The sequence below is a fragment of the Erpetoichthys calabaricus genome, chromosome 4 (assembly GCF_900747795.2).
Source record: "Erpetoichthys calabaricus chromosome 4, fErpCal1.3, whole genome shotgun sequence".
In the NCBI taxonomy this organism is placed as follows: Eukaryota; Metazoa; Chordata; class Cladistia; order Polypteriformes; family Polypteridae; genus Erpetoichthys; species Erpetoichthys calabaricus.
Genome location: NC_041397.2, coordinates 25226627 through 25249990, shown reverse-complemented (window position 1 = coordinate 25249990; position 23364 = coordinate 25226627). Strand labels below are relative to the sequence as shown.

Here is a 23364-nt window from a genome sequence, read left to right as displayed (position 1 = left end):
TCACAGTCCCCTGACTTGAATATCATTGAAAATCAATGGGATGATTTGAAGCAGGCTGTCCATGCTCAGCAGCCATCAAATTGAACTGAACTGGAAATATTTTGTATGAAGAATGGTCAACAATACCTCCATCCAGAATCCAGACACTCATCAAAGGCTATAAGAGGACAGCGTCTAGAGGCTGTTAGATTTACAAAAGGAGGCTCAACTAAGTATTGATGTCATATCTCTGTTGAGGTGCCCAAATTTATGCACCTGTCTAATTTTGTTATGATGCATAATTTCTGTTAATCCAATAAATTTAATGTCACTGCTGAAGTACTACTGTTTCCATAAGGCATGTCGTATATTAAAAGGATTTTGCTACTTTGAAAGCTCAGCCAATGATAAACAAAAATCCAAAGAATTAAGAGGGGTTCCCAAACTTTTTCATATGACTGTATAAGCAATTATTTGTTGTTTGAGCCATAGAACATTTTATAATGTTGTTTTCTAATAGTCTTTGTTGACAATATCTTGATTTTCAAGTGCTACTGTTTTGCAAGTCCAGTAGCTAGAGTGTACTTCTGGTTGACCTTGGGGGTCGCAGTGCCTGAGAACATTTACATGAGCACCAGTAACCCAGTTACTCACAGAAACATGCTTTCTAAAATCCCATGTATACCTTTTTATAGTTAGAGAAACTGGGTTATTGGTCTCAGAGAAATCTGATTACCAGAGGTAGACTTCTCTGTGAATAACCCAATTTTGTGGCCATGTAAACCCTTAATCAGGCTACAGTTGAGGATTTTGTTTTCTGCACATGTCCATTACACTCTGTCAGTATTTGCACTGCACACACAGCTTTCATGGTAGACGCATCCACAAAATACATTTCAAGAGGCAAATGGTCGGGTGATTGTATTATTCCTTCTCCTTGCTGAAATAATCTGTCTCAATATTTCAGAAATCACTACATTTTTGTTGATGAGCTGAATGTACAGTGCTAAACTCAACAGCACAATCTCTAGAGTAGTAGGGTAGCACATTTAATGCAACGCATGTTATGTAGTCCATTTACTATTTAAACTAACAACTCAATAGTTTACTTATTAAAGTAAAAACATTACGCAGTATATTATTCCAGCAGCACTGGGGGTAAAGCATGAAGCACACATACCTGGTGGTTTGCAGGACTCCGTCGCACAGCCCAGCACAAAAGAACTTGCTGCAAGCAATCCAGTAACTGAAACTTATAAATAAAACTTCAATTTGACTAAACATATTTACAACACAGGAAAACTGAAACAGGCATCATGCTAACTTTTGGATTCACAGCGGCCAGTGGTAATGCCAGTGGCGTAGCTGGCTTGCTGAAGGCCCCTGGGGAGCGCCTTGAGGTGGGCCCCTCCTGTCTGCTATAACTGTTAGTAATTTATTTGTGACTAGGTCCTGGGGGCCAGTTCGGCAGTGGTGACTGAGTCACTATCAGATCACACGCTGGTGACAAACAAACCAGCTCTCTAAATGGAATTTGTAATAACTTTTTTTAATCGCTTCATTACAGCCACTGTAAGTTAGCAAAAATAAAAGAAATTGAGTAAATGGAATGTGGGAGGTATGAGGAGTAGTAGTAGTAGTAGCAGTACATAAATATATGTAAAAAATGGACCCATTTGCTTTTCCAAGTTTGTGAAGGAAGATAATTAAAATGTAAAGTAAGCTAGAAAGTAGAAACTGTTCTGTGCTATAAAATGAAGCAATTTCAATTTGAAACAAATTAAAATGACAACACTGGCTGGCAGGATACTACTACACAATTGACCTGTTTTACACAGAAAATAGACATCATAAAGTGGTCACTCTCACTAATCCTCACAGTAGTGACACTAATGCACAGTATGCCATACTAAGGCATACAGTAAAACAGATTACAGATACAGTGGTACCTCTGGTCACAGCCAAAACTCTGGACGCGACCCGATTTGGCTGCGACCCGAATGTAATTTCCCCATAAGATTGTATGTAAATATGATTAATCCGTTCCAGACTGTAAGAACTGTATGTAAATATATATATATTTTTAAATATTTTTCAGCACAAAAATAGCTAATTATACCATAGAATGCACAGTGTAATAGTAAACTAAATGTAAAAACACTGAATAACACTGAGAAAACTAACTTTGCAAGAGTTCACGCTACAGCCTTACGAACTGTTTGTACAAGAACCTTACGAAACGCTCGCTGTAAACACTTTTTTTTATGAGTTTTAAGCACAGGGAAAAAAATCCTTGATTTATACAAAAACTAACCCTAAACAACAAAGAAAACTAACCTTGCATGAGTCAAGTTCTGTGAAGGAAGTGAAGAGGAAGCTGGGTGGAGAGGAGGTAGATTTCGACTTTCAGTAACATGAACGCCACGCTCATACTTTTCAATGATTTCTTTCTTTAATTGGATTTCAGTTTCCTCGAACCTTTTTTCTCACCAACACTAACACTCTTCACTTGCTTAGAGGCCATGGTTAATTACAAAATTAATGCAAAAGCACACAAAATAGAGCACAAAGAGTTCACAGCGAATGAATGCATGTCTGACCGAGAACGATGTACAGGGAGAGACTGAACACGTGCGTCGTCTTTGTTAGGCCCTGTATACGCAAACAAAAGAAAATGGGAAACGCAGAATGGGAAATTATAGGCGCGTACGAACCGGAAGGGAGACTGGTCGCCAGTGTTTTTGTTCGCCACCAGAGCATGCGGTTGTGAACAGATGTGAAATTTTGGCAAACTTTTTGTGTTTGGAAATGTTTGTGACCAGAGGTTCTACTGTATGTTAAACTGTTAATGTTCATAAAAATGAAACTAACTGACAAGTCACAAATCATATTTCTTATAATATCACTAGTACAGTAAAATACTTGCTTGCGTGCCTTCTGTTGCACAAAAGTCTCAACAATGTTTGACACGTTAAGTTGTCTGGCTCACTTGTTTTCGAATTGAGAGTCCAGCCAAGCCACTAAGTCTATCTCACGACGTGGCGATTCTGAGGTCATTTTTAAAGAGTTTGAACTTGGAGAATGATCATTCACATGCAGCAACAGTCATTGGCGTAGTCAGCAGTAACATGTAAGCCGTGCAAACGTCACTGGAAGTAGACAACAGTGCACAGTGACCTATCAGCAACAGTTCAGCTACTTCGAAAACAGTCGACTTGGTTGACAGGATGGATTGAAAACTTGCACGTAATGACAACAATTGAGCTGGTGAAATGTCGGTGCTATAGCGTTCAACGAGAAGATCGGCTGCAGCAGCAGCATACAATTCATTGTCAGCCATCGAGGTCAGAGGTGATGGTAACAAGACACTGAACGTTGAAGCCACTGCATCAAGACTGTGAAACTGCTGTTTTATTTAAGTTATTAAAAATTAAAAAAAAAAATCCATACAGCCCCAAGTGGGACTCCCAAGCTTGTAGGCCCTTGTGCTTCGCACAATCTGCACAATCCATTGATGGGGTAATGTATTATTCTTTTTGGCGCAGTTTAATGATGTTGAAACATTTTGACAATTGAGAGCTCCAGAAATATTAACATGAAATATTAAGAAACCAGGTTTCTGCCTTAACGTGGTTAGTCACCTTAACCTGGTTATGTTCGTGCAAAAAAAAAGCACTTACGTATTAAAGCAATGAGTTAAAAGATTACACCTGTGAGACCTTTCTTTATCCGATTTTATAGATATCCAAATAAAAAGCAGCTTTATTGCATACATTAGTTTTGCTATTTAGACTTTTGTTTTCATTTTCTTCTCTCTGATTCCTTCTTAACAATTTAGTTGAGTTCAAAGATGCGACTGCTTTTCTTATTTCAGTTCTCTGCACATCTTACATTTTCTCTCCCGGTCATTTGGTTAACCCTGGTAGCCTCCTATGTGAGGCTTAACAAATACATTACTGACTCTGACACTGTCATGCATGGACGCCCTTTTCTTAATACACGTGCCAGTCTGTTTGGCATCTACTGCAAAGCCGAGTCCAAATCCAACGGACTCTTTAGTCTTGTCCATTAATACGCAGAATTGCGCACATTAACTGCCTTTTAGTACTGGCCTGCCTGCTTTAAGTAGCACTGTCTGCAAGTGGGAAGGAAACGTAGACATAATTGTGGTCATATAAAATATTCTGTTAGTCATCTTTAAAGCAGAAAACAAAGAAGAAACTTTGAAAGTTCTGTTTGACAAACTGTAATTTAATATATAAAATATCTGGACAGAATCTGGAAAATTACAACATAAATCAGAAATAACACTATGTATAAGCTAAATATTTCGGTGCATGCAAACCAGTTTTAAAAAAACAGCAATTAATTCTGTAATAGGCAGAATAAAATAAAGAGCTGTTATTAAGGACCATGTTTGATTTTCTAGAATAAAATGACTGCAGTCCATGTAAGCAATTTAAGAAGAAGCTACAGGTACTGTATGTATAAAAGAACCTAGAAAGAGTCTAAAATTTCAGTTAGCTTACAAGAACTTCTGAATATTGATGACGAAGATAAAGTGGGATTTAATTTGTACAGTACAATCCATTTTATAATTAGTTTAATCCAATGTCAGGGTCACCTATCCTAGTAGTCCTCTGTAACACCGCAGCAAACAGCCTTTCACTTGCCATCATACAAACAACAGGATCATTCAGAGTTACTAAGCAATTTAACCAGCTCCTCTTTGGTACGCGTTGGAGAAAACTAAAACATACTAAGAAAGGGCACATTCACACAGAAACGTTTTGAAATTTAAACCAAGGAACCCGGAGCTGTGTGGCAAGCTGTTTTAAGTCTTGTGCCACTCGTAACAAATGTAATTTGGAATTTATGAAAACCGTTTTGAATAGCCATACGTCACATAAACAGTTATTACAACATGAAAGAAACATTTGAGTCGAGTAGTTGAAGCAGAGGCCTATTAAAAAGTACATGGCTGAAATATTGAGATGACTTCAGCTGTTAGTTAACTAAGCAATCCTGATGGAATGAATGGTCTCATCCTGACTTCTCAATCTTCTAGTTTTCTTAGAAGAGCAAACATCGACATTTCCAGCTTAAAGGGCATGTCCTACTCTGACAGGTTAAGGGACTTAAACCTCATTAGTCTTCGACAGAGAACAGTACGGAGTAGTTAGTGACACTCCAAACACTCCATATCCAGGTCTTCAAAATTGTGCAAGGCATTGTTAAAACTGAACCGTTAGAACTTTTTCAATGAAATAGTGAATCATGTTTATTAGGACACCTTGGGGTGATTAAAGAAGCCCAACGTGTGTGAACTGAACATGCAGTAGTTGACTGTCCTCTTATACTGGGTGGCGCATGACAAACCGAACCATCTCTGACTCCAATGTCGACGTACATTTCTTAGCCCATACACGAAACCAAAGATATGCAATACAAAAATCTGTACTTACTGGTTAGAGGAGGTGCTGGAAATGATTTCCTTGTGCGTCAATACACTCTTCTGCATGCCATGCCATATTGTCATAGACGCGATGCAGCTCAGCCGCTTCAGTTTTTCCAATTTCACTCTGAATATTGTCCTTCAGTTCCTCTAATGTCTTTGGATTATTGACATACACTTTTCCCTTCAGATTGCCCCACAGGTAAAAGTGATCTTGGTGGCCACAAACCTTTGCTGACAGTTCGTTCCTCTGTGAAGATGTTGTGAATTCGAGAAAGTGACATGTCGCTTCATTCATGTTGCGACGGCACCCACCTGTATAACAGCTCGAGCCAGCCGGTCGGAGACAGTTCGGTTTTTCATGCGCCACCCTTTACCATATTTCTCTAATTTCATAGATTTCTTAGGATGATTGTATAATTTCATTTTAACAGCACTGCTCTCTGATGCCCAAACTGGCATTCTTGTCTCTCCTTCATTCCTCTCAGTTACTATGAGCTCCAGCACCTCATCATTTATGAATGAAGTGCTGCAGCAAAATTTTAGAAATGGATGCTGTCATGTAAAAGAAAAATACAAATGTAGAAACCACAAGTGAATAGACATGCAGTTGCTTCCAAAAATAATTTTGTGGAAATTCTGAATAAGTCTAACCACTTTAGGAAGGACATGTTCAATGTGTCACCATAAGGCCTTTACAGTATGTGTGGAAAATACAGAAAGAGATTGAGTTTAGACTTTATAGTTCATACTTCTCTCAGTTATAGCAATTTTCACATTTTCATCAAAAACTGACTTTCTCAACTATTTTTCAATATAATACTAAAATTATCCAAATTCATCACTTCACTTTTTCCACAGATCTCTCTCTCAGTTATTTCCTCTCAGGCATGAAAGGTTGTAGAACATCCATTGGCAGGGGGAAAATAATGGTTGAATTTTTCTCACTTGCAATGGCGGTTAAAGTCTGAAGGTAGCGCAGCTGGAGAGCTGAAGGAGACTCTGCAATGACTAAGGACGCTTCTTTTAGGGCTCGCGAGGCATTCATCTCTCCCTCAGCAGCGATAACCTAGACGGGAAGCACAGAACAATTAGTGAAAATCTCACCCTTCAGATCTGGGAGCAACGTTGTGCTGGGAATGATCTTCACAAGAGAATGGCAGAGTTAAATTTGCAAAATGAATTTATGAAAAATGTAATGAGCAATAATGTACTCTATTAATGGAATTCTTTTTGTTTGCAGAACTTTCTTTTTGAGGTCTGGGACTGCAGAAAGGTAGTAGAAATGAGTGAGAGCTGGCAACTAATCTGAATGGGATGTCAGTCCTACAACAAAATGCATAAAACCCAGACAGGAAACCCACTTGGGTGTAACTGTACTCAATCTGAATGAATGGCTTTTGTCTTTCACTTTTGAAATAAAATTACATTTTCAAAAGGTGTTGTGCACAGCTCCATGCGCCATTGCATGGCTTAGTAAATTCCATCCATCCATTATCCAACCCTCTATATCCTAACTACAGGCTCACAGGGGTCTGCTGGAGCCAATGCCAGCCAACACAGGGTGCAAGGCAGGAAACAAACCCCTGGCAGGGTGCCAGCCCACCACAAAGCGCACACACACACACCAAGCACACACTAGGGACAATTTAGAATCGCCAATGCACCTAACCTGCATGTCTTTGGACTGTGGGAGCAAACTGGAGCACCCGGAGGAAACCCACTCAGACACGAGGAGAACATGCAAACTCCACGCAGGGAGGACCCGGGAGGTGAACCCAGGTCCCCAGGACTCCCAACTGCGAGGCAGCAGCGCTACCCACTGCGCCACTGCACCACCGTGCCACGTTTAGTAAATTGTTTTTCAAATCCATTCCTGAATCACAAATGTCTCTTTAGGTTTTATTCCTAAACAGTTTCTTCTTTTAAATGGTTTCTGTCTTTTCTTGTGTTACTCCAGAAAGCACAAGTTATTGTAAATGACTACAAATGACCACTGTAAATGATTACTGGATGAGATAAACATTTATGTGTCTTGGAGGTGGATGAATTCATTCTTTTTAACATGTGCTTTAATATGCTGTTCTTAGTTACTGCTCAGGTTATTTAAACCATTATTTGCTAAGAACTACACTAATGGTGTCACACACATGTGAGTAGGACGTAATTCCACGCCAGGCCAGGGGGTGCGGGGTGCACTAAACCTTCTCCTGTTATCTCTACAGACCAGCCTCAGAAAAACCTGTCTGACTCAGCATTGAAGATGCCAGTTCTGGATCCGGCGCCTAGGATGATGGCACTTCCGGTGTCTAGGATGACATTACTTGTGGTCCCGGCGGCTAGGACGACATCATTTCCGGTCCCGGTGCCTAGGATGACGTCACTTCCGGTTCTGGTACCTAGACTGACATCAGAAGAAGGTCACGCACGGTTCCCCTACATCACTTCGGGTCTACTCGCCTCAAACCGCCATCTTTCCAAACCTTCATCAGTTCATGTCTGGACTCCAACAGAGACACATCTCTCTACAAAACAAACCCATTGAAGCCAGGGATAATATACGGGTGGCTGGCCCAAACCTTTTTAATTTGATCTTTTCACAATGGATAACACAGAAATAGCTGCTGCCCTATAGCATTTAGTATCATGTGTACCCACATCTGCTCTGTTCATCATTAATTCTCACTATATTGACATAATTAAGAGAACTCCTCAAAAAATGTAAAATTACAAAGATCATAAAAAACAGGGTTAAACATTTAAAGTTATGGCAAACAATTCTTAAATGTGAATCTCATACTAGTGCACTTTATCCATCCATCCATTTCCCAACCCGCTGAATCCGAACACAGGGTCACGGGGGTCTGCTGGAGCCAATCCCAGCCAACACAGGGCACAAGGCAGGAACCAATCCTGGGCAGGGTGCCAACCCACCGCAGGACACACACAAACACACCCACACACCAAGCACACACTAGGGCCAATTTAGAATCGCCAATCCACCTAACCTGCATGTCTTTGGACTGTGGGAGGAAACCGGAGCGCCCGGAGGAAACCCACGCAGACACGGGGAGAACATGCAAACTCCACGCAGGGAGGACCCGGGAAGCGAACCCAGGTCCCCAGGTGTCCCAACTGCGAGGCAGCAGCGCTACCCACTGTGCCACCGTGCCGCCCTAGTGCACTTTACCGAATGCAAAATAAGATAAGAAGAAGCTCAGCTAGCTAAACAATAATTTGGATTGAAGGTAAAGATGACTTAATGATTGTGAAATTAGTTGAAACGAAAACCTGCAGCCACCAAGGGTTGAATGGCATAGTGGAAAGCGGGCAGCAAAGGGCAATACTGCCAGTTCAATCCCAGCCGATTCCTCACTGTGTAACCCCCAGTGGGTCACTCCCTTTTTAAAAGAAATTTGCAAACATCTCACTTGTATGATGAATTTGTAAGTAAAGGTGTCTGGCAAATATAAATGTTAATAAATGTAAATCTCTCTGTATATAAAATCCAACATCTATCTGTCTGTCTGTATGTCTGTCTGCTTTTCACGAGAGAACTACTTAGCGGATTTAGATCGGGATTTTTTCTATAATTTGCTTGAACATCCCGGTTGATTTTGTGACTGCTCTATGTATCATAGTTCGCTTGTGGTACTGATTTATTTGCGGGAATCTGAGAGACGCGCAGCGGGCCGAGGCGAGGGGGGCGGGGACCTCCTCACTCACTTGCCAACCTTGGGGCGCACCTTACATTCGCTTAGCTAGTGAACAAGAGAACTACTTAACGGATTTAGAGTGGGTTTTTTTTCTAGACTTTGCTTAAACATTCCTGTTGATTTTGCGACTTCTCTCATTGAGCTAAGATTCATACTTCGCTTGCAGGAGCGATATAGTTGCGCTAATCCGAGAGAGAGGATGTCGGCCGAGGGGAGGGAGAAGCGTGACGTCAGGAGTGGGGAGCTGATCTACCTCTGTGTTTTGGAGTGTAACTTGCCTCTACTTAACTAGTGATACTTTTTGTTTATTGATTTTTAAAGTTTGTCCTGTTTCACTATCACGCAGGCGAAGCTGTGTGGAACGGCCAGTAACTTATATTTAGAAGACTTAACTCATCTGAAAAATATCTAGAAGATGGTAGAGATTGGCACCCCATGAACAGTAATTAATAAGCTGTGACCACATAGCTCTAAAAAGTGAAACATGCTAACTATGATGCACAAATTCAGAAAGACAAACTCCTTTGTTTAAATACACATTTACATCATTTTGGCAGTAGCCAATTTCACGCTCGTACTGCTGTAAATTGTATAAATTTGCCTTTTCATACTCCTTGTTGTGTCATGCTTGCTGTGGCCTGATCAATTACAAACTGGCATAAGAACCTGCGAACCCCAGAGAAAGATCTCTAGATGTATATATGTCTGTATTTCTATATTTAAAATCTACTTCATTGAATCATCTTATGCATTTCACCTATGCTGATTTTAAATGTGGGTGGCACAGTGGCTAGTGCTACTCTTTAATGGATCCAGTATTTGAATCCTATGTCAGATTGTTGTCCACATGGAGTTTCATGTTCTCCCCGTGACTTCATAAGCTTCCCTCCTGCTCTCTTCCCACTTCACACAAAAATGTAAAATTTTTGGTTCATTAGCTGTTCCAAACTGGCCCTGTGTGTGTGTATGCGTGTGCGAGTGTGAGTGAGTGAGTGAGTGAGTGACAGAGTCCAGCAATAGACATGACATCTTCTATAGGGTGGGTTCCTACTTTGAGCCCCAAGCACAGATACTGTATGTAATTTCACTCTCTAGCACATTCTGTCAATATGTTTCTTTTAATCAGATCTGAATGTAACGCTTTGATCTGTAATCTTATACAACTGCAAGGAAGGTTTGTATCAAAAGCAATATACACTGAATTGGGGTTTATTTTAACTTATAATTACATTTAACACTGATATTTACATGGTGGCAGATTTACATGGTGCATGCAATGAACTGAACATTTTAAGCATTGTAGAGAAAGGAATAGGTGAAAAGAAACAATATGGTGAACTGTGTGCAATGTCCACCTTATTTACATTCTGTCTGAGCTGTGCAGTAGGCCAGTACCCTGTAACATCACTACACCAGAGTGTAGTAACCAGTTTTCTTCAAGGGATACCCCAGTTCTCCACAATATTGCAAGCATTTTACAGTAAAGGGTTGTCTGTCCCCTACCCTGTTCTTCAAAGTATAAGTATTGTAATATATGGCCGCCCATTAATCCCTCCAATACCCCCAGGCCACCAGAAGGAGCCCTTCCTACAGCATGGAGCTGCCCAAATTCCAGCAGGACATCATGGACATGGGAGTTTTCCTGTACAGCCCTGCTGGATAACGTCAGGGCCGCCAGGGGTAGCTGCAGGGAGGCCCAGAGACATATTTTCACTACAGCCCGGAAGTACGTCCCAGTCACATGGACAGAGGAAATGACGTGCTTCCGGGCTGAAGAAGAGGAGTTTTTACCTGACCCGGAAGTGCTGGATAATCACATGGACTGAGGGCTCAGAAGCAGTTCCGGGTCATGGACTATAAAGGACTCTGGGAAATCCCAGACAGACGAGCTGAGACGGGAGGAAGGGTGGCAACGCGTCTGGGAGTGGAGGGTTGATTATTGTATTGAGAATTGATTATTTATGAGTATTGTGGAGTGGAGGGTGCTTGGTGCACATTATTATTATAAAATAAATAATAATTGGACTTTTATCTGGTGTCTGACGTGGTGTCTGAGGGTTCAAGGGGATGACAGCGCCCCCTATCTGTCACAGTATATAAGCGTGCTCAAAACGTATCCACAACCTTCTTCAAAATTGTAAGTATTTCATACAGTATTGTCCTTCCATCCATAATCCAACCCGCTATATCCTAACTACAGGATCACAGGGGTCTGCTGGAGCCAATCCCAGCAAACACAGGGCACAAGGCAGGAAACAAACCCCAGGCAGGGTGCCAGCCCACTGCAGTCATACAGTATTGTAAGGGGCAAAAAGCAGCTGACAAAACAGGGAGAACAGCGCCTACTGAATAACGCAACTTGCTAAGCATGACTTCTTTGAGCTTTGCAGAACTTTCATCCTTCCATTTAGTTTCTGGTAGTGGTCTTCATTTGCATGAAGTGGCAGATCCACTTTTCTGTGAAATTACAGCCTTGGCACTTAGCTCCTACTCACTACAGTATTATTATCAACAAATATTGACAAATAAAAAAACGTGTTAGCTAATAACTGGAACAAGTGCTTTCAACAGGTTATGCCTTAGCACCGGAAGTGTTCCTGAGTCCAAGATAAAAGAAGCCGCACAGCCTCAACCTGGCAAGCTGGAGTCAGGTGTGTTACGTTCAGAATTGAACCCTGTGTTTCTTTAAGAGTTTTGTACATAGTTGATTTCATAAAAGACAAGGGGCAGGATGGGAATAAGGGGGTGTGGTGAACTGGGGGTTTGTGGGGAAAAGAGAGAAAGAATAAAAGGAAGACTGTGGTGGGTTGGCACCCTGACCGGGATTGGTTCCTGCCTTGTGCCCTGTGTTGGCTGGGATTGGCTCCAGCAGACCCCCGTGACCCTGTGCTCAGATTCAGTGGGTTGGATAATGGATGGATGGATGGATGGATGGATGGATGGATGGATGGATGGATGGATGGATGGAAGAAAAACGTTTGGGCAAAACCCGTGTGTAAGAGTTTTTTTGTCTGGATACAACAGGGTGGAAGAGGACAAAGCTTGCCTAAGAGCAGTGGAGGAATAGAAGGAGGGATTGGAAGCATGTTTGTGTTTATTAAGAAGCCTTTGTAAAGGTAATTATTATTAATAAACCTTGTATTTGCACCCAGGATTTGTGTCTGTGAAGTTGTTTTGGGGTTTGGGGTGCTTAGAAAAGTAACAACAACAAAATAAACTTACCTTGGCTCTTGCATCTCTGGCAGCTTCTGCCTCTGCAGCCATTGCCCTCTGCATTTGAATGGGCAGTTTGACATCCTTAATTTCCACACGTTCAACTTTAATTCCCCAGTTGTCAGTTGCTTCATCAAGGGTCGCCTGAAACAGAAAAAAATAAAGACTTCTCATGTTATTGCAGGTATTTTTTCATCAAACTATGCAGTCTTTATAATCACACTCCATCCAATTCACTGCCCATCTCAGCCACATTGGGTGCGAACTGGAACCGATTTTGGACTGGTTAAATTCAAAATCACTCAGTAAGGCTAATTTAGAGTCCTAGCATGGTGAAACATCACAGGGCCATGGGAAACAAGTGCAGATGTAGTGGGGCCCAAAAGAAGCATGCCAGCTTCAAAGAAGAAACACCCTGATAAGCAGCAGCTTCATGAGTCTCTTAAGCCAGTGGAGTTCTCATTTGGTTCGAGTGGGTAAGACAGTTGTTTTTTTTTTACACTCCATGCGATGCGTGGATCGGAGTTTGTATTTTGGTAGTTCAGTGAGGAGTGCATTGGGAGTAGGCCACAGCCCTGGATACACTGGTTCTGTGACCCGAAATCACCAAAAAGATGAGGCATGAAAGAAAAAGAAAAAAAAAACTTGCCAAGAAAGGAGAGGTTTTATGAAAGAATGTAGAAGGGCACACATCATATGACTCAGGCGCCGCCGAGAGTGGCAGCCTTTTCAGCAGCTCCGTGTATCTTTTTTTCTTTTATTGTGAATTTCCCCTTGGGATTAATAAAGTATCTATCTATCTATCTATCTATCTATCTATCTATCTATCTATCTATCTATCTATCTATCTATCTATCTATCTATCTATCTATCTATCTATCTATCTATCTATCTATCTATCTGAAACAGGCCCAACACAAAGAGACATCCTTAAAGTCACAATGAGCTGACAGAGTTTTCCTTTGATTCAACTGGCTAACATTAGTTTTTTCGGCACTTTGCTTTAGATACGAACCTGACTGAGGGGGATACTGGAGGCACAGCACGAGCAAAGAAAAGTGCATAGGTGTTAACTGGGCCAGGATCTGAGCTTAGGGACCATGTGTCACAATACCTCCCCAATAAATGTAGTTTCTTTTCATTTACTGAATATTTAATAACACACTTAACACTATTTAATGTATAAACCATGTCTAGTGTTGGCACCCTGCCCAGGATTGGTTCCCTGCCTTGTGCCCTGTGTTGGCTGGGATTGGCTCCAGCAGACCCCCGTGACCCTGTGTTCGTTTTCAGCGGGTTGGATAATGGATGGATGGACCATGTCTAGTTATTTATATATGCTTTAAAAATATTATTATGAAATTATAATACGAGGTGAGACACAAAAATAATCGGATTGGGCTTTCCTGGAAAACCGTCTGGAGGTCGGCCGAATGTGAATCATAGAACTATATCCCCTCCTACAGGCCCTCTCAAACTGTGAGTAGCCCAGTCAATATTTGCACAACAATCGCTACACGAGTGAAAAAATCGAACAGCGAATCAACATCAAATTTCTCAATAAATTGAATATTTATTGATGAATTACAGCATTCTGTCACCTTCTATAAACTACCCCTCCTGTACATTGATTAGAAACAGTGCTGGGAGTCTTCTTGCTTGAGGCTCCTCAACAGGCTTGCCATTTCTGTCTTCACTTCATCCATTGAAGAAAAATTCCCTTCAGGTCACTTTTGATTTTCGGGAACAAGTAAAAAATCACAGGGAGCTAAATCGGGCGAATAGGGAGGATGATCGAGGACAGGAATGTTTTTATCAGTCAAAAATTGCTTTACAAAGAAAGCATTGTGTGCAGGAGTGTTGTCTTGGTGAAGCACCCACCCCCCCCCTCCACATTTTCTTGTCCTTCTTTGAAACGTTTGTGCCATTCAAAAACTTGCGTGCGAGACAATCTGTTATCACTGTACACTGTTTTTATCATTTCATAAGTTTCTGTGGCCATTTTGTTCAATTTATTGGGAAATTTGATGTTGTTTCGCTGTTTGATTTTTTCACTCGTGTAGCGATTGTTGTGCAAATACTGACTGAGCTATTCACAGGATATATCTAGCTGGTCGGCGGTTTGAGAGGGCCTGTAGGAGGGGATATCGTTCTATGATTCACATTCGGCTGACCTCCAGACGGTTTTCCTGGAAAGCCCATAGCCCAGTCCGGTAATTTTTGTGTCTCACCTCGTATTTACATCAATTTTCTTTTTTTGCTTTTTCCTGAAGCATCCCTAGATTTACAGAGTGATTATTGTCCTATATTCATGGTATAGTGTATTGGTAGAAAAGATGTGGTGTTGTGGACTTTACACTAAAATAATTCTGATTCATTCTGTGATCATATGCAAGATTTTTTATGAAGGACAGACAGAACAGGAAAGGAGGGGGGTTGCTGTTTATTTTAAATAATTTAAATACAAGTCTTCTTCAGTTGGATGATGAATCACATCTTAGTGAGGACATCTGGATTTGTCTGGAAAGCAGTAGGGAAAGAGACCTTATTTTAGGAGTGTGCTATAGACCGGGGTTCCCCAACTCTGGTCCTGGTTAAACCACAGTGGCTGTTTTCATTCTAACCCTTCCCTTAGTTAATGACCTGTTTTTGCTGCTAATTAACTTCTTTTGAATTACGTTTAATTGACTTGCATTTTTAAGATTTCTTCCCCTGAATTTCTTCATCATTCCTCTTAATTGCTTAATTTCTTTCCTTAAATTGCACCCAAATAGAAATGAAATGTGAAGTGAGTGAGCCAACAGTGAGACCAACTAAGTCAGGGCTTCAAACTCCAACCAATTTCACTCCAACTAGTTGCTTAATTAGACGCCGAGATTTGTCGTTAGTTAAACTCGTTCTTTAATTCCATGGCTTGTTGCTGCTCTCATTGTGCAATAGCACAGATTTCCAAAATTGTTGATTTTCTCTTTTCTAAGAGCACTGTTCAAATGTTTCATGGACCTGAGCAGATCAGCTTTCCTGAGACGTTCATCTTTCTTTATTTTCAGATATTGTATGGTGGACACAGTTTGTTGTTCCTGTTTTGGCTCATTTTGTATCTCGATATTGTTTGGCAGCTAATTAAGGAATAAAACAACAATTAAGGGGTCCGAGTCTTCGAGAGCAAGAGCTTTATTTCTCAGACTTCTGTCAGGTTGTCTGTTCCTTTAAATATTCAGGTTCAGGACTGCACAGACACACGTGAGAGCTCTTGCTGGATGACCCTAGGAGCTCTATGGGGGATTCCTGAACCCGAAACAAGTGAATAATATGGTGGGACTGGGAATAAGTCCTAGCAGGAGATTTAAAAGCCTCTTCTAGACAGATTAGGTGAGCCAGGAATCAGGATCAGAGTGAGTGGCAGACAGCCAAAGAACCAGTTTCTGGGCTCCATATTAAGAGATGCTTGTGATTAAGCGACATCACACCCCAGTAGTCCATAACAAATCATCCAACAGCCAAAGATGTATAAAATGTGGCATTCAGACATTAAGAGTTAAAGAGCACACCTGTCGAAGACTTGATTGACAGATAAGGTTCTTTAAGGGGGAACAGTCACATTTTTATATCTTATAAAAGTGAAAAATATTTTTAATGTGTGCACTTAGTGAAACATTGTGTCTAAAAAAAGAGCAGTCTAGTGACATTACTGGTCTAGTATTGAACACGTGGAAGAACTTAAAATTTCAGGAATTTCAATAAGCAATTATTGCTGCTCTTCAGTCTGAGTAGAGTTGTAAGGCCTTTGCCAGGTAGTGTGTCATCCTCGGTGAGAAAGACCGATTATTAATGAAGAAAATTTAAGATAATCTGTAATCAATGCCAGTCTTCCCGGGGGTGAATACCCCAACAAATTTATTCAACAATCTGATCGGCATGATGTTTAAAAATGGCAAAGAACCTAAAAGCTCTTGGGATTTACAGGCCTCTGTCAATATGAGGAAGACTAGAGTTCATGACCCCAAAATCAGATTTAGACTTCATGGAAGCGTAGTCATGTAAATGTCCCTACCCTCCAAAAAGAACAAGGCAGTGAAGCACAGATTTGCAAAGTTATATCTGAATGAACCACAACATTTCTACAACAATAACACAAACGAAAACTCCATACAAATTGCCAAGCATGGTGTTGGGGGAAAGATGATTGACTATTGAATCTGCCTTTAGCTACTGGTTTTTCCTAAAGGAATGCTGAAGCAGACAGACACAGCAGGAGCACCCGCAGCCCCAAAGAAAGCACTCGGAGTCTCAGGACAGGCAGTAGAATCAGGATTTATTGTATAATGCACATACAGACTCACTTAAGATGGGAATGAGTGTCCAGCCATAAGCACCTTTTATTACACTTCTTATTATTTACGCCATTATTCTGCCTCATCGGACGTCTAACATTCCATTGCTCTAATCCTGCCTCTAATTAATTCCACCAGTAATTCTTATTTGGAGTGGATTTCATACCCTGTTCTGTCAATCGAACTATTCTTGCTTGCTACCATGATTTACAACCATTTAGTTCACATTCCGCTGTCACCCTACCCGGGGTTTGTTTCCTGCCTTCAGGCCTGGTCTTAGGTATTATGGGGCCCTAGGCGAAAGGGGGGTCCAGGGCCCCCCTAGAAGCTCTGCAAAATGCATGAAAATTAGACCAAGGAGACGATCCGGGGCCCTAAGCGGTTGCCTACTTCGCCTATGCCTAAGGCCGGGCCTGCTGCCTTGCGCCCTGTGTTGGCTGGGATTGGCTCCAGTAGACCCCCGTGACCCTGTAGTTAGGATATAGCGGGTTAAATGATGGATAGATGGATGAGTTCACATTCCCTTCTCTAAGCTAATTCAAAATAATAAAGAATATGTAGGCATAAATCTTTGTTAATCCTAACTTAAATCTTAATGCTTAGTAAAATGTAGAGTCTACTTTTCTCCTGTGTTTATAATACTTTTCTAATACGTACAGATTGCCAATTTTAAGAATACATTTTTCTATATCAACAGCTAAGACTAGACCATGCTACATAAAATTAATTCTAAAAATATCAGCAATTCTACAATTAAGTGGCTAAAAAAAATGTAATCAAAGTTTTGGGATGGTGGAGTCAAAGTCCAAAACTCCAGACCATTGAGAAACTGTGGTGAGGCCTTAAGAGAGCTGTGGAGTAAGTAATAGTCTCATATATCAATGAACTGAGGCAGTGTTATGAGGTGGAGTGGACCATAATTTAAGGAATGTAATGGATGAGACTGATAAGTTTAATCAAGAAAAAAATATCTGCAGTGGTGGTTCTTCAAGCTGCCAAACTGGGAATACATTTACATTGTTAACATATGGCTTCTTCATGTTGGCTTATTGTTTTGTTCAATAACCAATTAAATAGTAAAACCTGTTAAGTGTAGATTTACCTGATTTTGTAAGGACTAGAAGATTGTTAGCAATGACCTAAACCAAAGAACTGAAACCAATGTGACGTTACATTCCAAATATCATTTGTGTTATACTTCATAAATTGGATTTTGACAAGTACAGTAGAACCTCCAGTCATGAATGTTTCCGAACACGTACAAATCGGGTTACGATCAAAAAGTTTGCCAAAACTTTGCACCTGTTCATGACCACAGTGCTCTGGTGGTGAACCAAAACACTGGCGGCCAGTTTCCCTACCACGTTTGTACGCGCCAATGATTTCCCATTCTCCGTTTCCCATTTTCTTTTGTTTGCGTATACAGGGCCTAACAAAGCAGCTGATGTTGCAAAAGGAGTTACAATGGTAACCAAGCAGAGGCCTCAAGTGCTGGAAGAGGTGGAAAAACTGTTGCTAGTGTGGCTGAACGAGAAGCAACTTGCAGGGGATAGCGTGAGTGAGGTGATCATATGTGAGAAAGCCAGGAAGATTCATGGCAATTTGCTAAAAAAAATCCTTCTTCGAGTGGCGAAGGTGAGGAATTTAAAGCCAGCAGAGGATGGTGTGAAATGTTTCACAAGAGAAGTGGCATTTAATTTTTTTTCCCTGTGCTTAAAACTCATAAAAATAGTGTTTATAGCGAGCGGTTCGTAAGGGTCTAGCACAAACTCTTGCAATGTTAGTTTTCTCTGTTGTTCAAAGTTTTCTCAATGTTATGCAATGTTTTTACATTTAGTTTACTATTACACTGTGCATTCTATGGTATAATTTACTATTTTTGTGCTTAAAAAACTTTAAAAAATATATATTTACATGCAGTTCGTACGGCCTGGAACAGATTAATTGTATTTACATACAATCTTATGGGGAAATTACATTCGGGACGAGACCAAATTGGGTCGCATCCAGAGTTTTGGAATGAATTACGGTCGTGACCAGAGGTACCACTGTACAGCTATATTTAAATACGCCCTACCCCTGAATTTTACCCCTGCCATTGCAGCATCACAGCTACTGAGTAGTTGACTTCTCAATGTAAAACATCTGGTTTCTCTCTCTTATTGTTCGTTTCTTACCTGCATATTGTGTGCGATTTCTTCTCTGTCTGACAAGATCTCAGAGAGGTTCTTTGTGCCGAGGACGTTTCTTAGGGTTGTCTGTGCCAGCAGGCGTGTTGACAAATCTGCATTCGTAACATTAGCAACTGATGAGACAGCAGATTGTACCCGGTAGTAAACGACTCCATCAACACAGATGGTCACTGAGTCCTTGGTGAGAATCTGGAATAATAAAAAAATGTATTATTTTCTTTGATTTAACTCTAAAACTTGGCAAAGCAAGAGTGAAAAGAGGTACCTTTGAGTTAAAATATGCAAATACTGCTTTACTTGCTTACTTGTGACAAACAACTTTAATGTTATATTGTAACTTACCACATCAAACAACCCTTTTTAAGCACAAATGCTGTATTTAGCACAAGTATTTATATGTTGGAGCTCACGCTGGTTAAGTGACTTGCTCAGGGTAACCAGGAGATAACTGCTGAAACTAAACTAGCAACTCTATGGTTCCTTAGCCATTTCTCCACATTTTTTATTATGCTATAAGGAAAATGCTCATTCTTCCCACTGAAAACCAAACCAAATTGTACTTTTACATTATGCTAAATAACACTCGTAAAATTTAATTTAAAAATTGTGCTTTTACCATCAATCTATCAATCTATAGGTGACATCACTTTCAGGATGGCTGACTGTGAGCTTCAACACATTGCCAAAGAACTGGAATCCTTAGAGATGCAGATTCAACAGTTTCTTGCATCTCAGGGATCAGAAATCTCACCTCTTACAGACTTTGTTGGTGTCTAGGTTGCACCCCAGGCGTAGCCAGCTTTACACTGACTCCTGCTCCACACAATAACAACGATGGAACCTGTGAACATCAACAAGTCATCTCCACTTCCTCAATCTAGCATTGCCACACACAACTGCTTTGACCCTCCCTGCCCCCTGCCATTCCTGCTGACAGTGGTGATGCGGTCGTTATAAGAGAAGCGACCGTGCAGCACCTGAACTAACGGTTACCTGACCATAAAACATTCGTGTCATGTTTTCCAGGTGCACGAGTTAAACATGTAGAAAAAGGAGTCCCAATAGTCCTTGAGAAGCACAAGGGCAGGACTATTGGGACGATTGTAATCCATGATGGCGTCAGCCACATTCAGTATCAACAGTCGAAATTCCTGAAGATGGACTTCACATCCCTCATTCAGGCCATGAAGGACAAGATCCTGGCTGTGAGAATTGTTGTATCAGTTCCAATGTTCTGTAGATCTGATGAAACCTACAGTCGACTCCCAGCCCTAAACACATGGATAAGAACCTTCTGCAAGAGGTGAAACATCAGCTTTGTTGATAACTGGGACCTCTTCAGGGAGAGGACGCTTTTCTACAGACATGATGGCCTACATCCAAACAGATTCGGTGACTAGGTAAAATATATCTCAAAGGTAATCTGGCTGTCTTGACTATGCAATTTTGTCCTAATATTTTTTATAATGCTGTGTTAGGATGTGATCATTCTGTAGTAAGTTCACCTATAGATGTGCACTGTATTAGCACTGTAACAATAAAACAGTCTAACTAAAAAACCCGAACAAAGCAGTATAAATGTAAATACCTTAATTATCATTTCACCTATAGATTTGCACTTTATTAGAACTATAATAACAGATCATACATTAAATAAAAAATCCACATAAAAGCGGCAGAAATAATTAAATTACCATTTCAAACTGCAGTAACACTCCCATTCAGCTCTGCTCTTCCAAGACCTTAAATGTGGCTTTAGTTAAGTATTAGAGCTTTAACCAGCAAGAGTTTTTACATCAACGATGTTATATGAGATAGGAAAATAAACTTTATGCATAAGTGAAATGTGGCTCAGCTCTGATGGCGTGGCAGTGTTAATTGAAGCAGCACCTCCAAATTACAGTTTAGTTAATTCAGTTCGCCAAGGCCAAAAAGGTGGTGGTTTAGTAAACATTTACTCAAGTGGATTAAACTAAAGATTTTGGTACTTTTGTGTGCTTCGAATATGTTGCAGTGGTTATTCAAGGAGTGTTGCAGTCTCTTGTATTGACCACTTGTAGACCTTTAAAATATAATGCATCTTTTATTGAGGATTTCTCAGACTTAGTATTTATAATAAAAACTAACTATGAGAGGTTCCTAATTGTAGGCAATTACAGTTTTCATGTGGATAACCAATGTGAGCCAAAAGCAAAAGAATTCATATAAAGTTGATGCACTCTTTTGATCATAGTCAACACATCAGCCACCCACACTTAAGGGATGACACACTCTGGATTTAGTGATTTCAAAAGGATTACAAGTTTATGTAAGGTAGATCATGGATATCAATATATCGGACCATTTTTGCAAATTATTTGATGTAGAAATACTGATAACCCGCTTCTCATTAGTTTTAGTCATTAATAAACGTTAATAATGCTAATAGTGTAACCATTAAGGTGGAAAATTTTAAAGCTAAGGTGAGAGCTGCAGCTGACACAGTGGCCCCTGAAAATGCTGTTAAGAAATTCCCCAGCACTATTAGACCTTGGAGGACCCAAAGAATGTCTGAGTTAAAGAGAACATGCTGAGTGTAAATGGAGAAAAACTAAACTAAACAGACCACTATGAAATATTGATGGCAAAAATAACTGAATATAACAATGCAGTACACCTTGAAAGACAGTCCTATTTCTACAAAATAATGTGATAATGTTTTATTCTCAACTATTGATTGTCTCCAAACCCAGCCAACTCAGCAGAATACCTCCTAAAAACTACTAGTGAAACTTGTGAGGCTTTTGCTAAATTTTTTAAACACAGAATAAATGATAATAGAAAAAAAGTGAATCTGATGTTGTAATTGATAGGATACTTGAAATAGTCAACTCATCATTAGATACGAGGGTCTTCCCTGACTGCCCAAAGACTGTATTTGTTAAACTCTGTCTTTGACAACTTTAGACCAATTTCTAACCTGCCTTTCTTTAGCAAAATTCCTGAAAGGACAGTTTTTAAGCAGCTAAATGATAATTTGATTAAACATTCTATTCTTGACAAGTTTCATCAAGGTTTTAGAACAAAGTACAGAAACTGTGGTAGTTAAAGTAGTAAATGATTTGCAGGTTAATGCGACAGAGGCCATTTATCTGTTCTTGTTCTCTTAGACTTGAGTGTAGCATTTGACACCACAGACCACAGTATTCTTATAAGTAAGTCGCCTTAGACAATGGGTGGGCTTCTCTGACAGAGTCTTAAAGTGGTTTCAGTCTTATTTATTTATTCTTTGTTAGTTGTGCTGATTATACTTCGGATATGTATGATATTTTATATGGTGTTATCATGAGGATATATTCTGAGTCCGATGCTTTTTCCAATCTACAGGCTTCCATTAGGTCAGATTATCTCAAAACACAAGGAGAGTTACCACAGCTATGCAGACGACACACAACTTTATTTATCAACTCTCCTGATGACCCTGAGGCTCTTGACTCTCTGATCCAATGTCTTAGCAGTATTTCCAAATGGATGAGTAGTAACTTTTTCAAACAATATAAGGAAAAAAACCAAAATCTCTGTGATTGGCAAATATGGAAATAGCAAGGGTATTAGAAATAAACTTGACCACTTAGGCTTAAAGGTCAAGGTGAAGGTAAAGAATTTAAGGGGTAACTATTGATTCTGACCTAAACTTTAAATCACATATTAACCAGATTACTAGAAAGCATTTTTTCACTTAAGGAATATAACAAAAGTTAGACCTCTTATATATAACATTACAAGATACAGAAAAAATATTTCAGGTCTTTTTAGTTGACTAGATTACTGTAATGAACTCCTAAGAAGAATACCTAAGAAAGACATTACTTGGTTACAATTAGTGCAGAATTCAGCAGCCAGAATCTTAACTAGAAAAAGAAAATTTCTAGTTAAAATTTCCAGTTTTAGTGTTGTTACATTGGATACCCGTGTCATTTAGAATTGACTTTAAAATACTAGTAATGGTGTATAAGAGAAGAACAAGAAAATACAAACACATAACTCCAGTTCTTAAATTCTCACACTGGCTCCCGGTTAAGTTTAGGGCAGATTTCAAAATCCTCCTTTTAACATATAAAGCATTAAATGGCCAAGGTCAGGCTTACTTGTCTGAACTTATCATGACTTACAAACCAGAGTGCACATTAAGATCTCAAGATGCCGGTCTGCTTATGATTCCAAGGATTAATAAAATAACAGTGGGAGGTCGAGCTTTTAGTTACAGGGTCCCTAAACTGTGGAATGGTCTACCTACCATTATAAGAGATGTCCCTTTTGCCTGAGCTTTAAAATCCCGGCTGAAGACTCACTACTTCAGTTTAGCACACCCTGACTAGAGCTGCTGATTAACTGTACATACTGCATCTCTGTTGTTAGTCATTAGCACTAAAACATAAGTAACATGATATTTATAATTGGATACTAACCCTCACCTATTCTGTTTCTCTTCTTGG

The 23364-nt window shown here is 40.1% G+C and overlaps 1 protein-coding gene across 1 annotated transcript in view; it reads right to left on the bottom strand.

The window, feature by feature from the left end:
• Positions 1–5717: 5717 nt before the first annotated feature.
• stoml3b (stomatin (EPB72)-like 3b) overlaps positions 5718–23364 on the bottom strand; it is a 38795-nt gene continuing 21148 nt past the window's right edge. The window contains exons 5-7 of the mRNA XM_028800174.2: positions 18875–19078; positions 12373–12507; positions 5718–6503 (exon numbers count right to left, since the gene is read on the bottom strand). Coding sequence (XP_028656007.2) covers positions 6309–6503; positions 12373–12507; positions 18875–19078 — 534 coding nt within the window. The 3' untranslated portion in view covers positions 5718–6308. The remainder of the gene's footprint in view (positions 6504–12372; positions 12508–18874; positions 19079–23364) is intronic.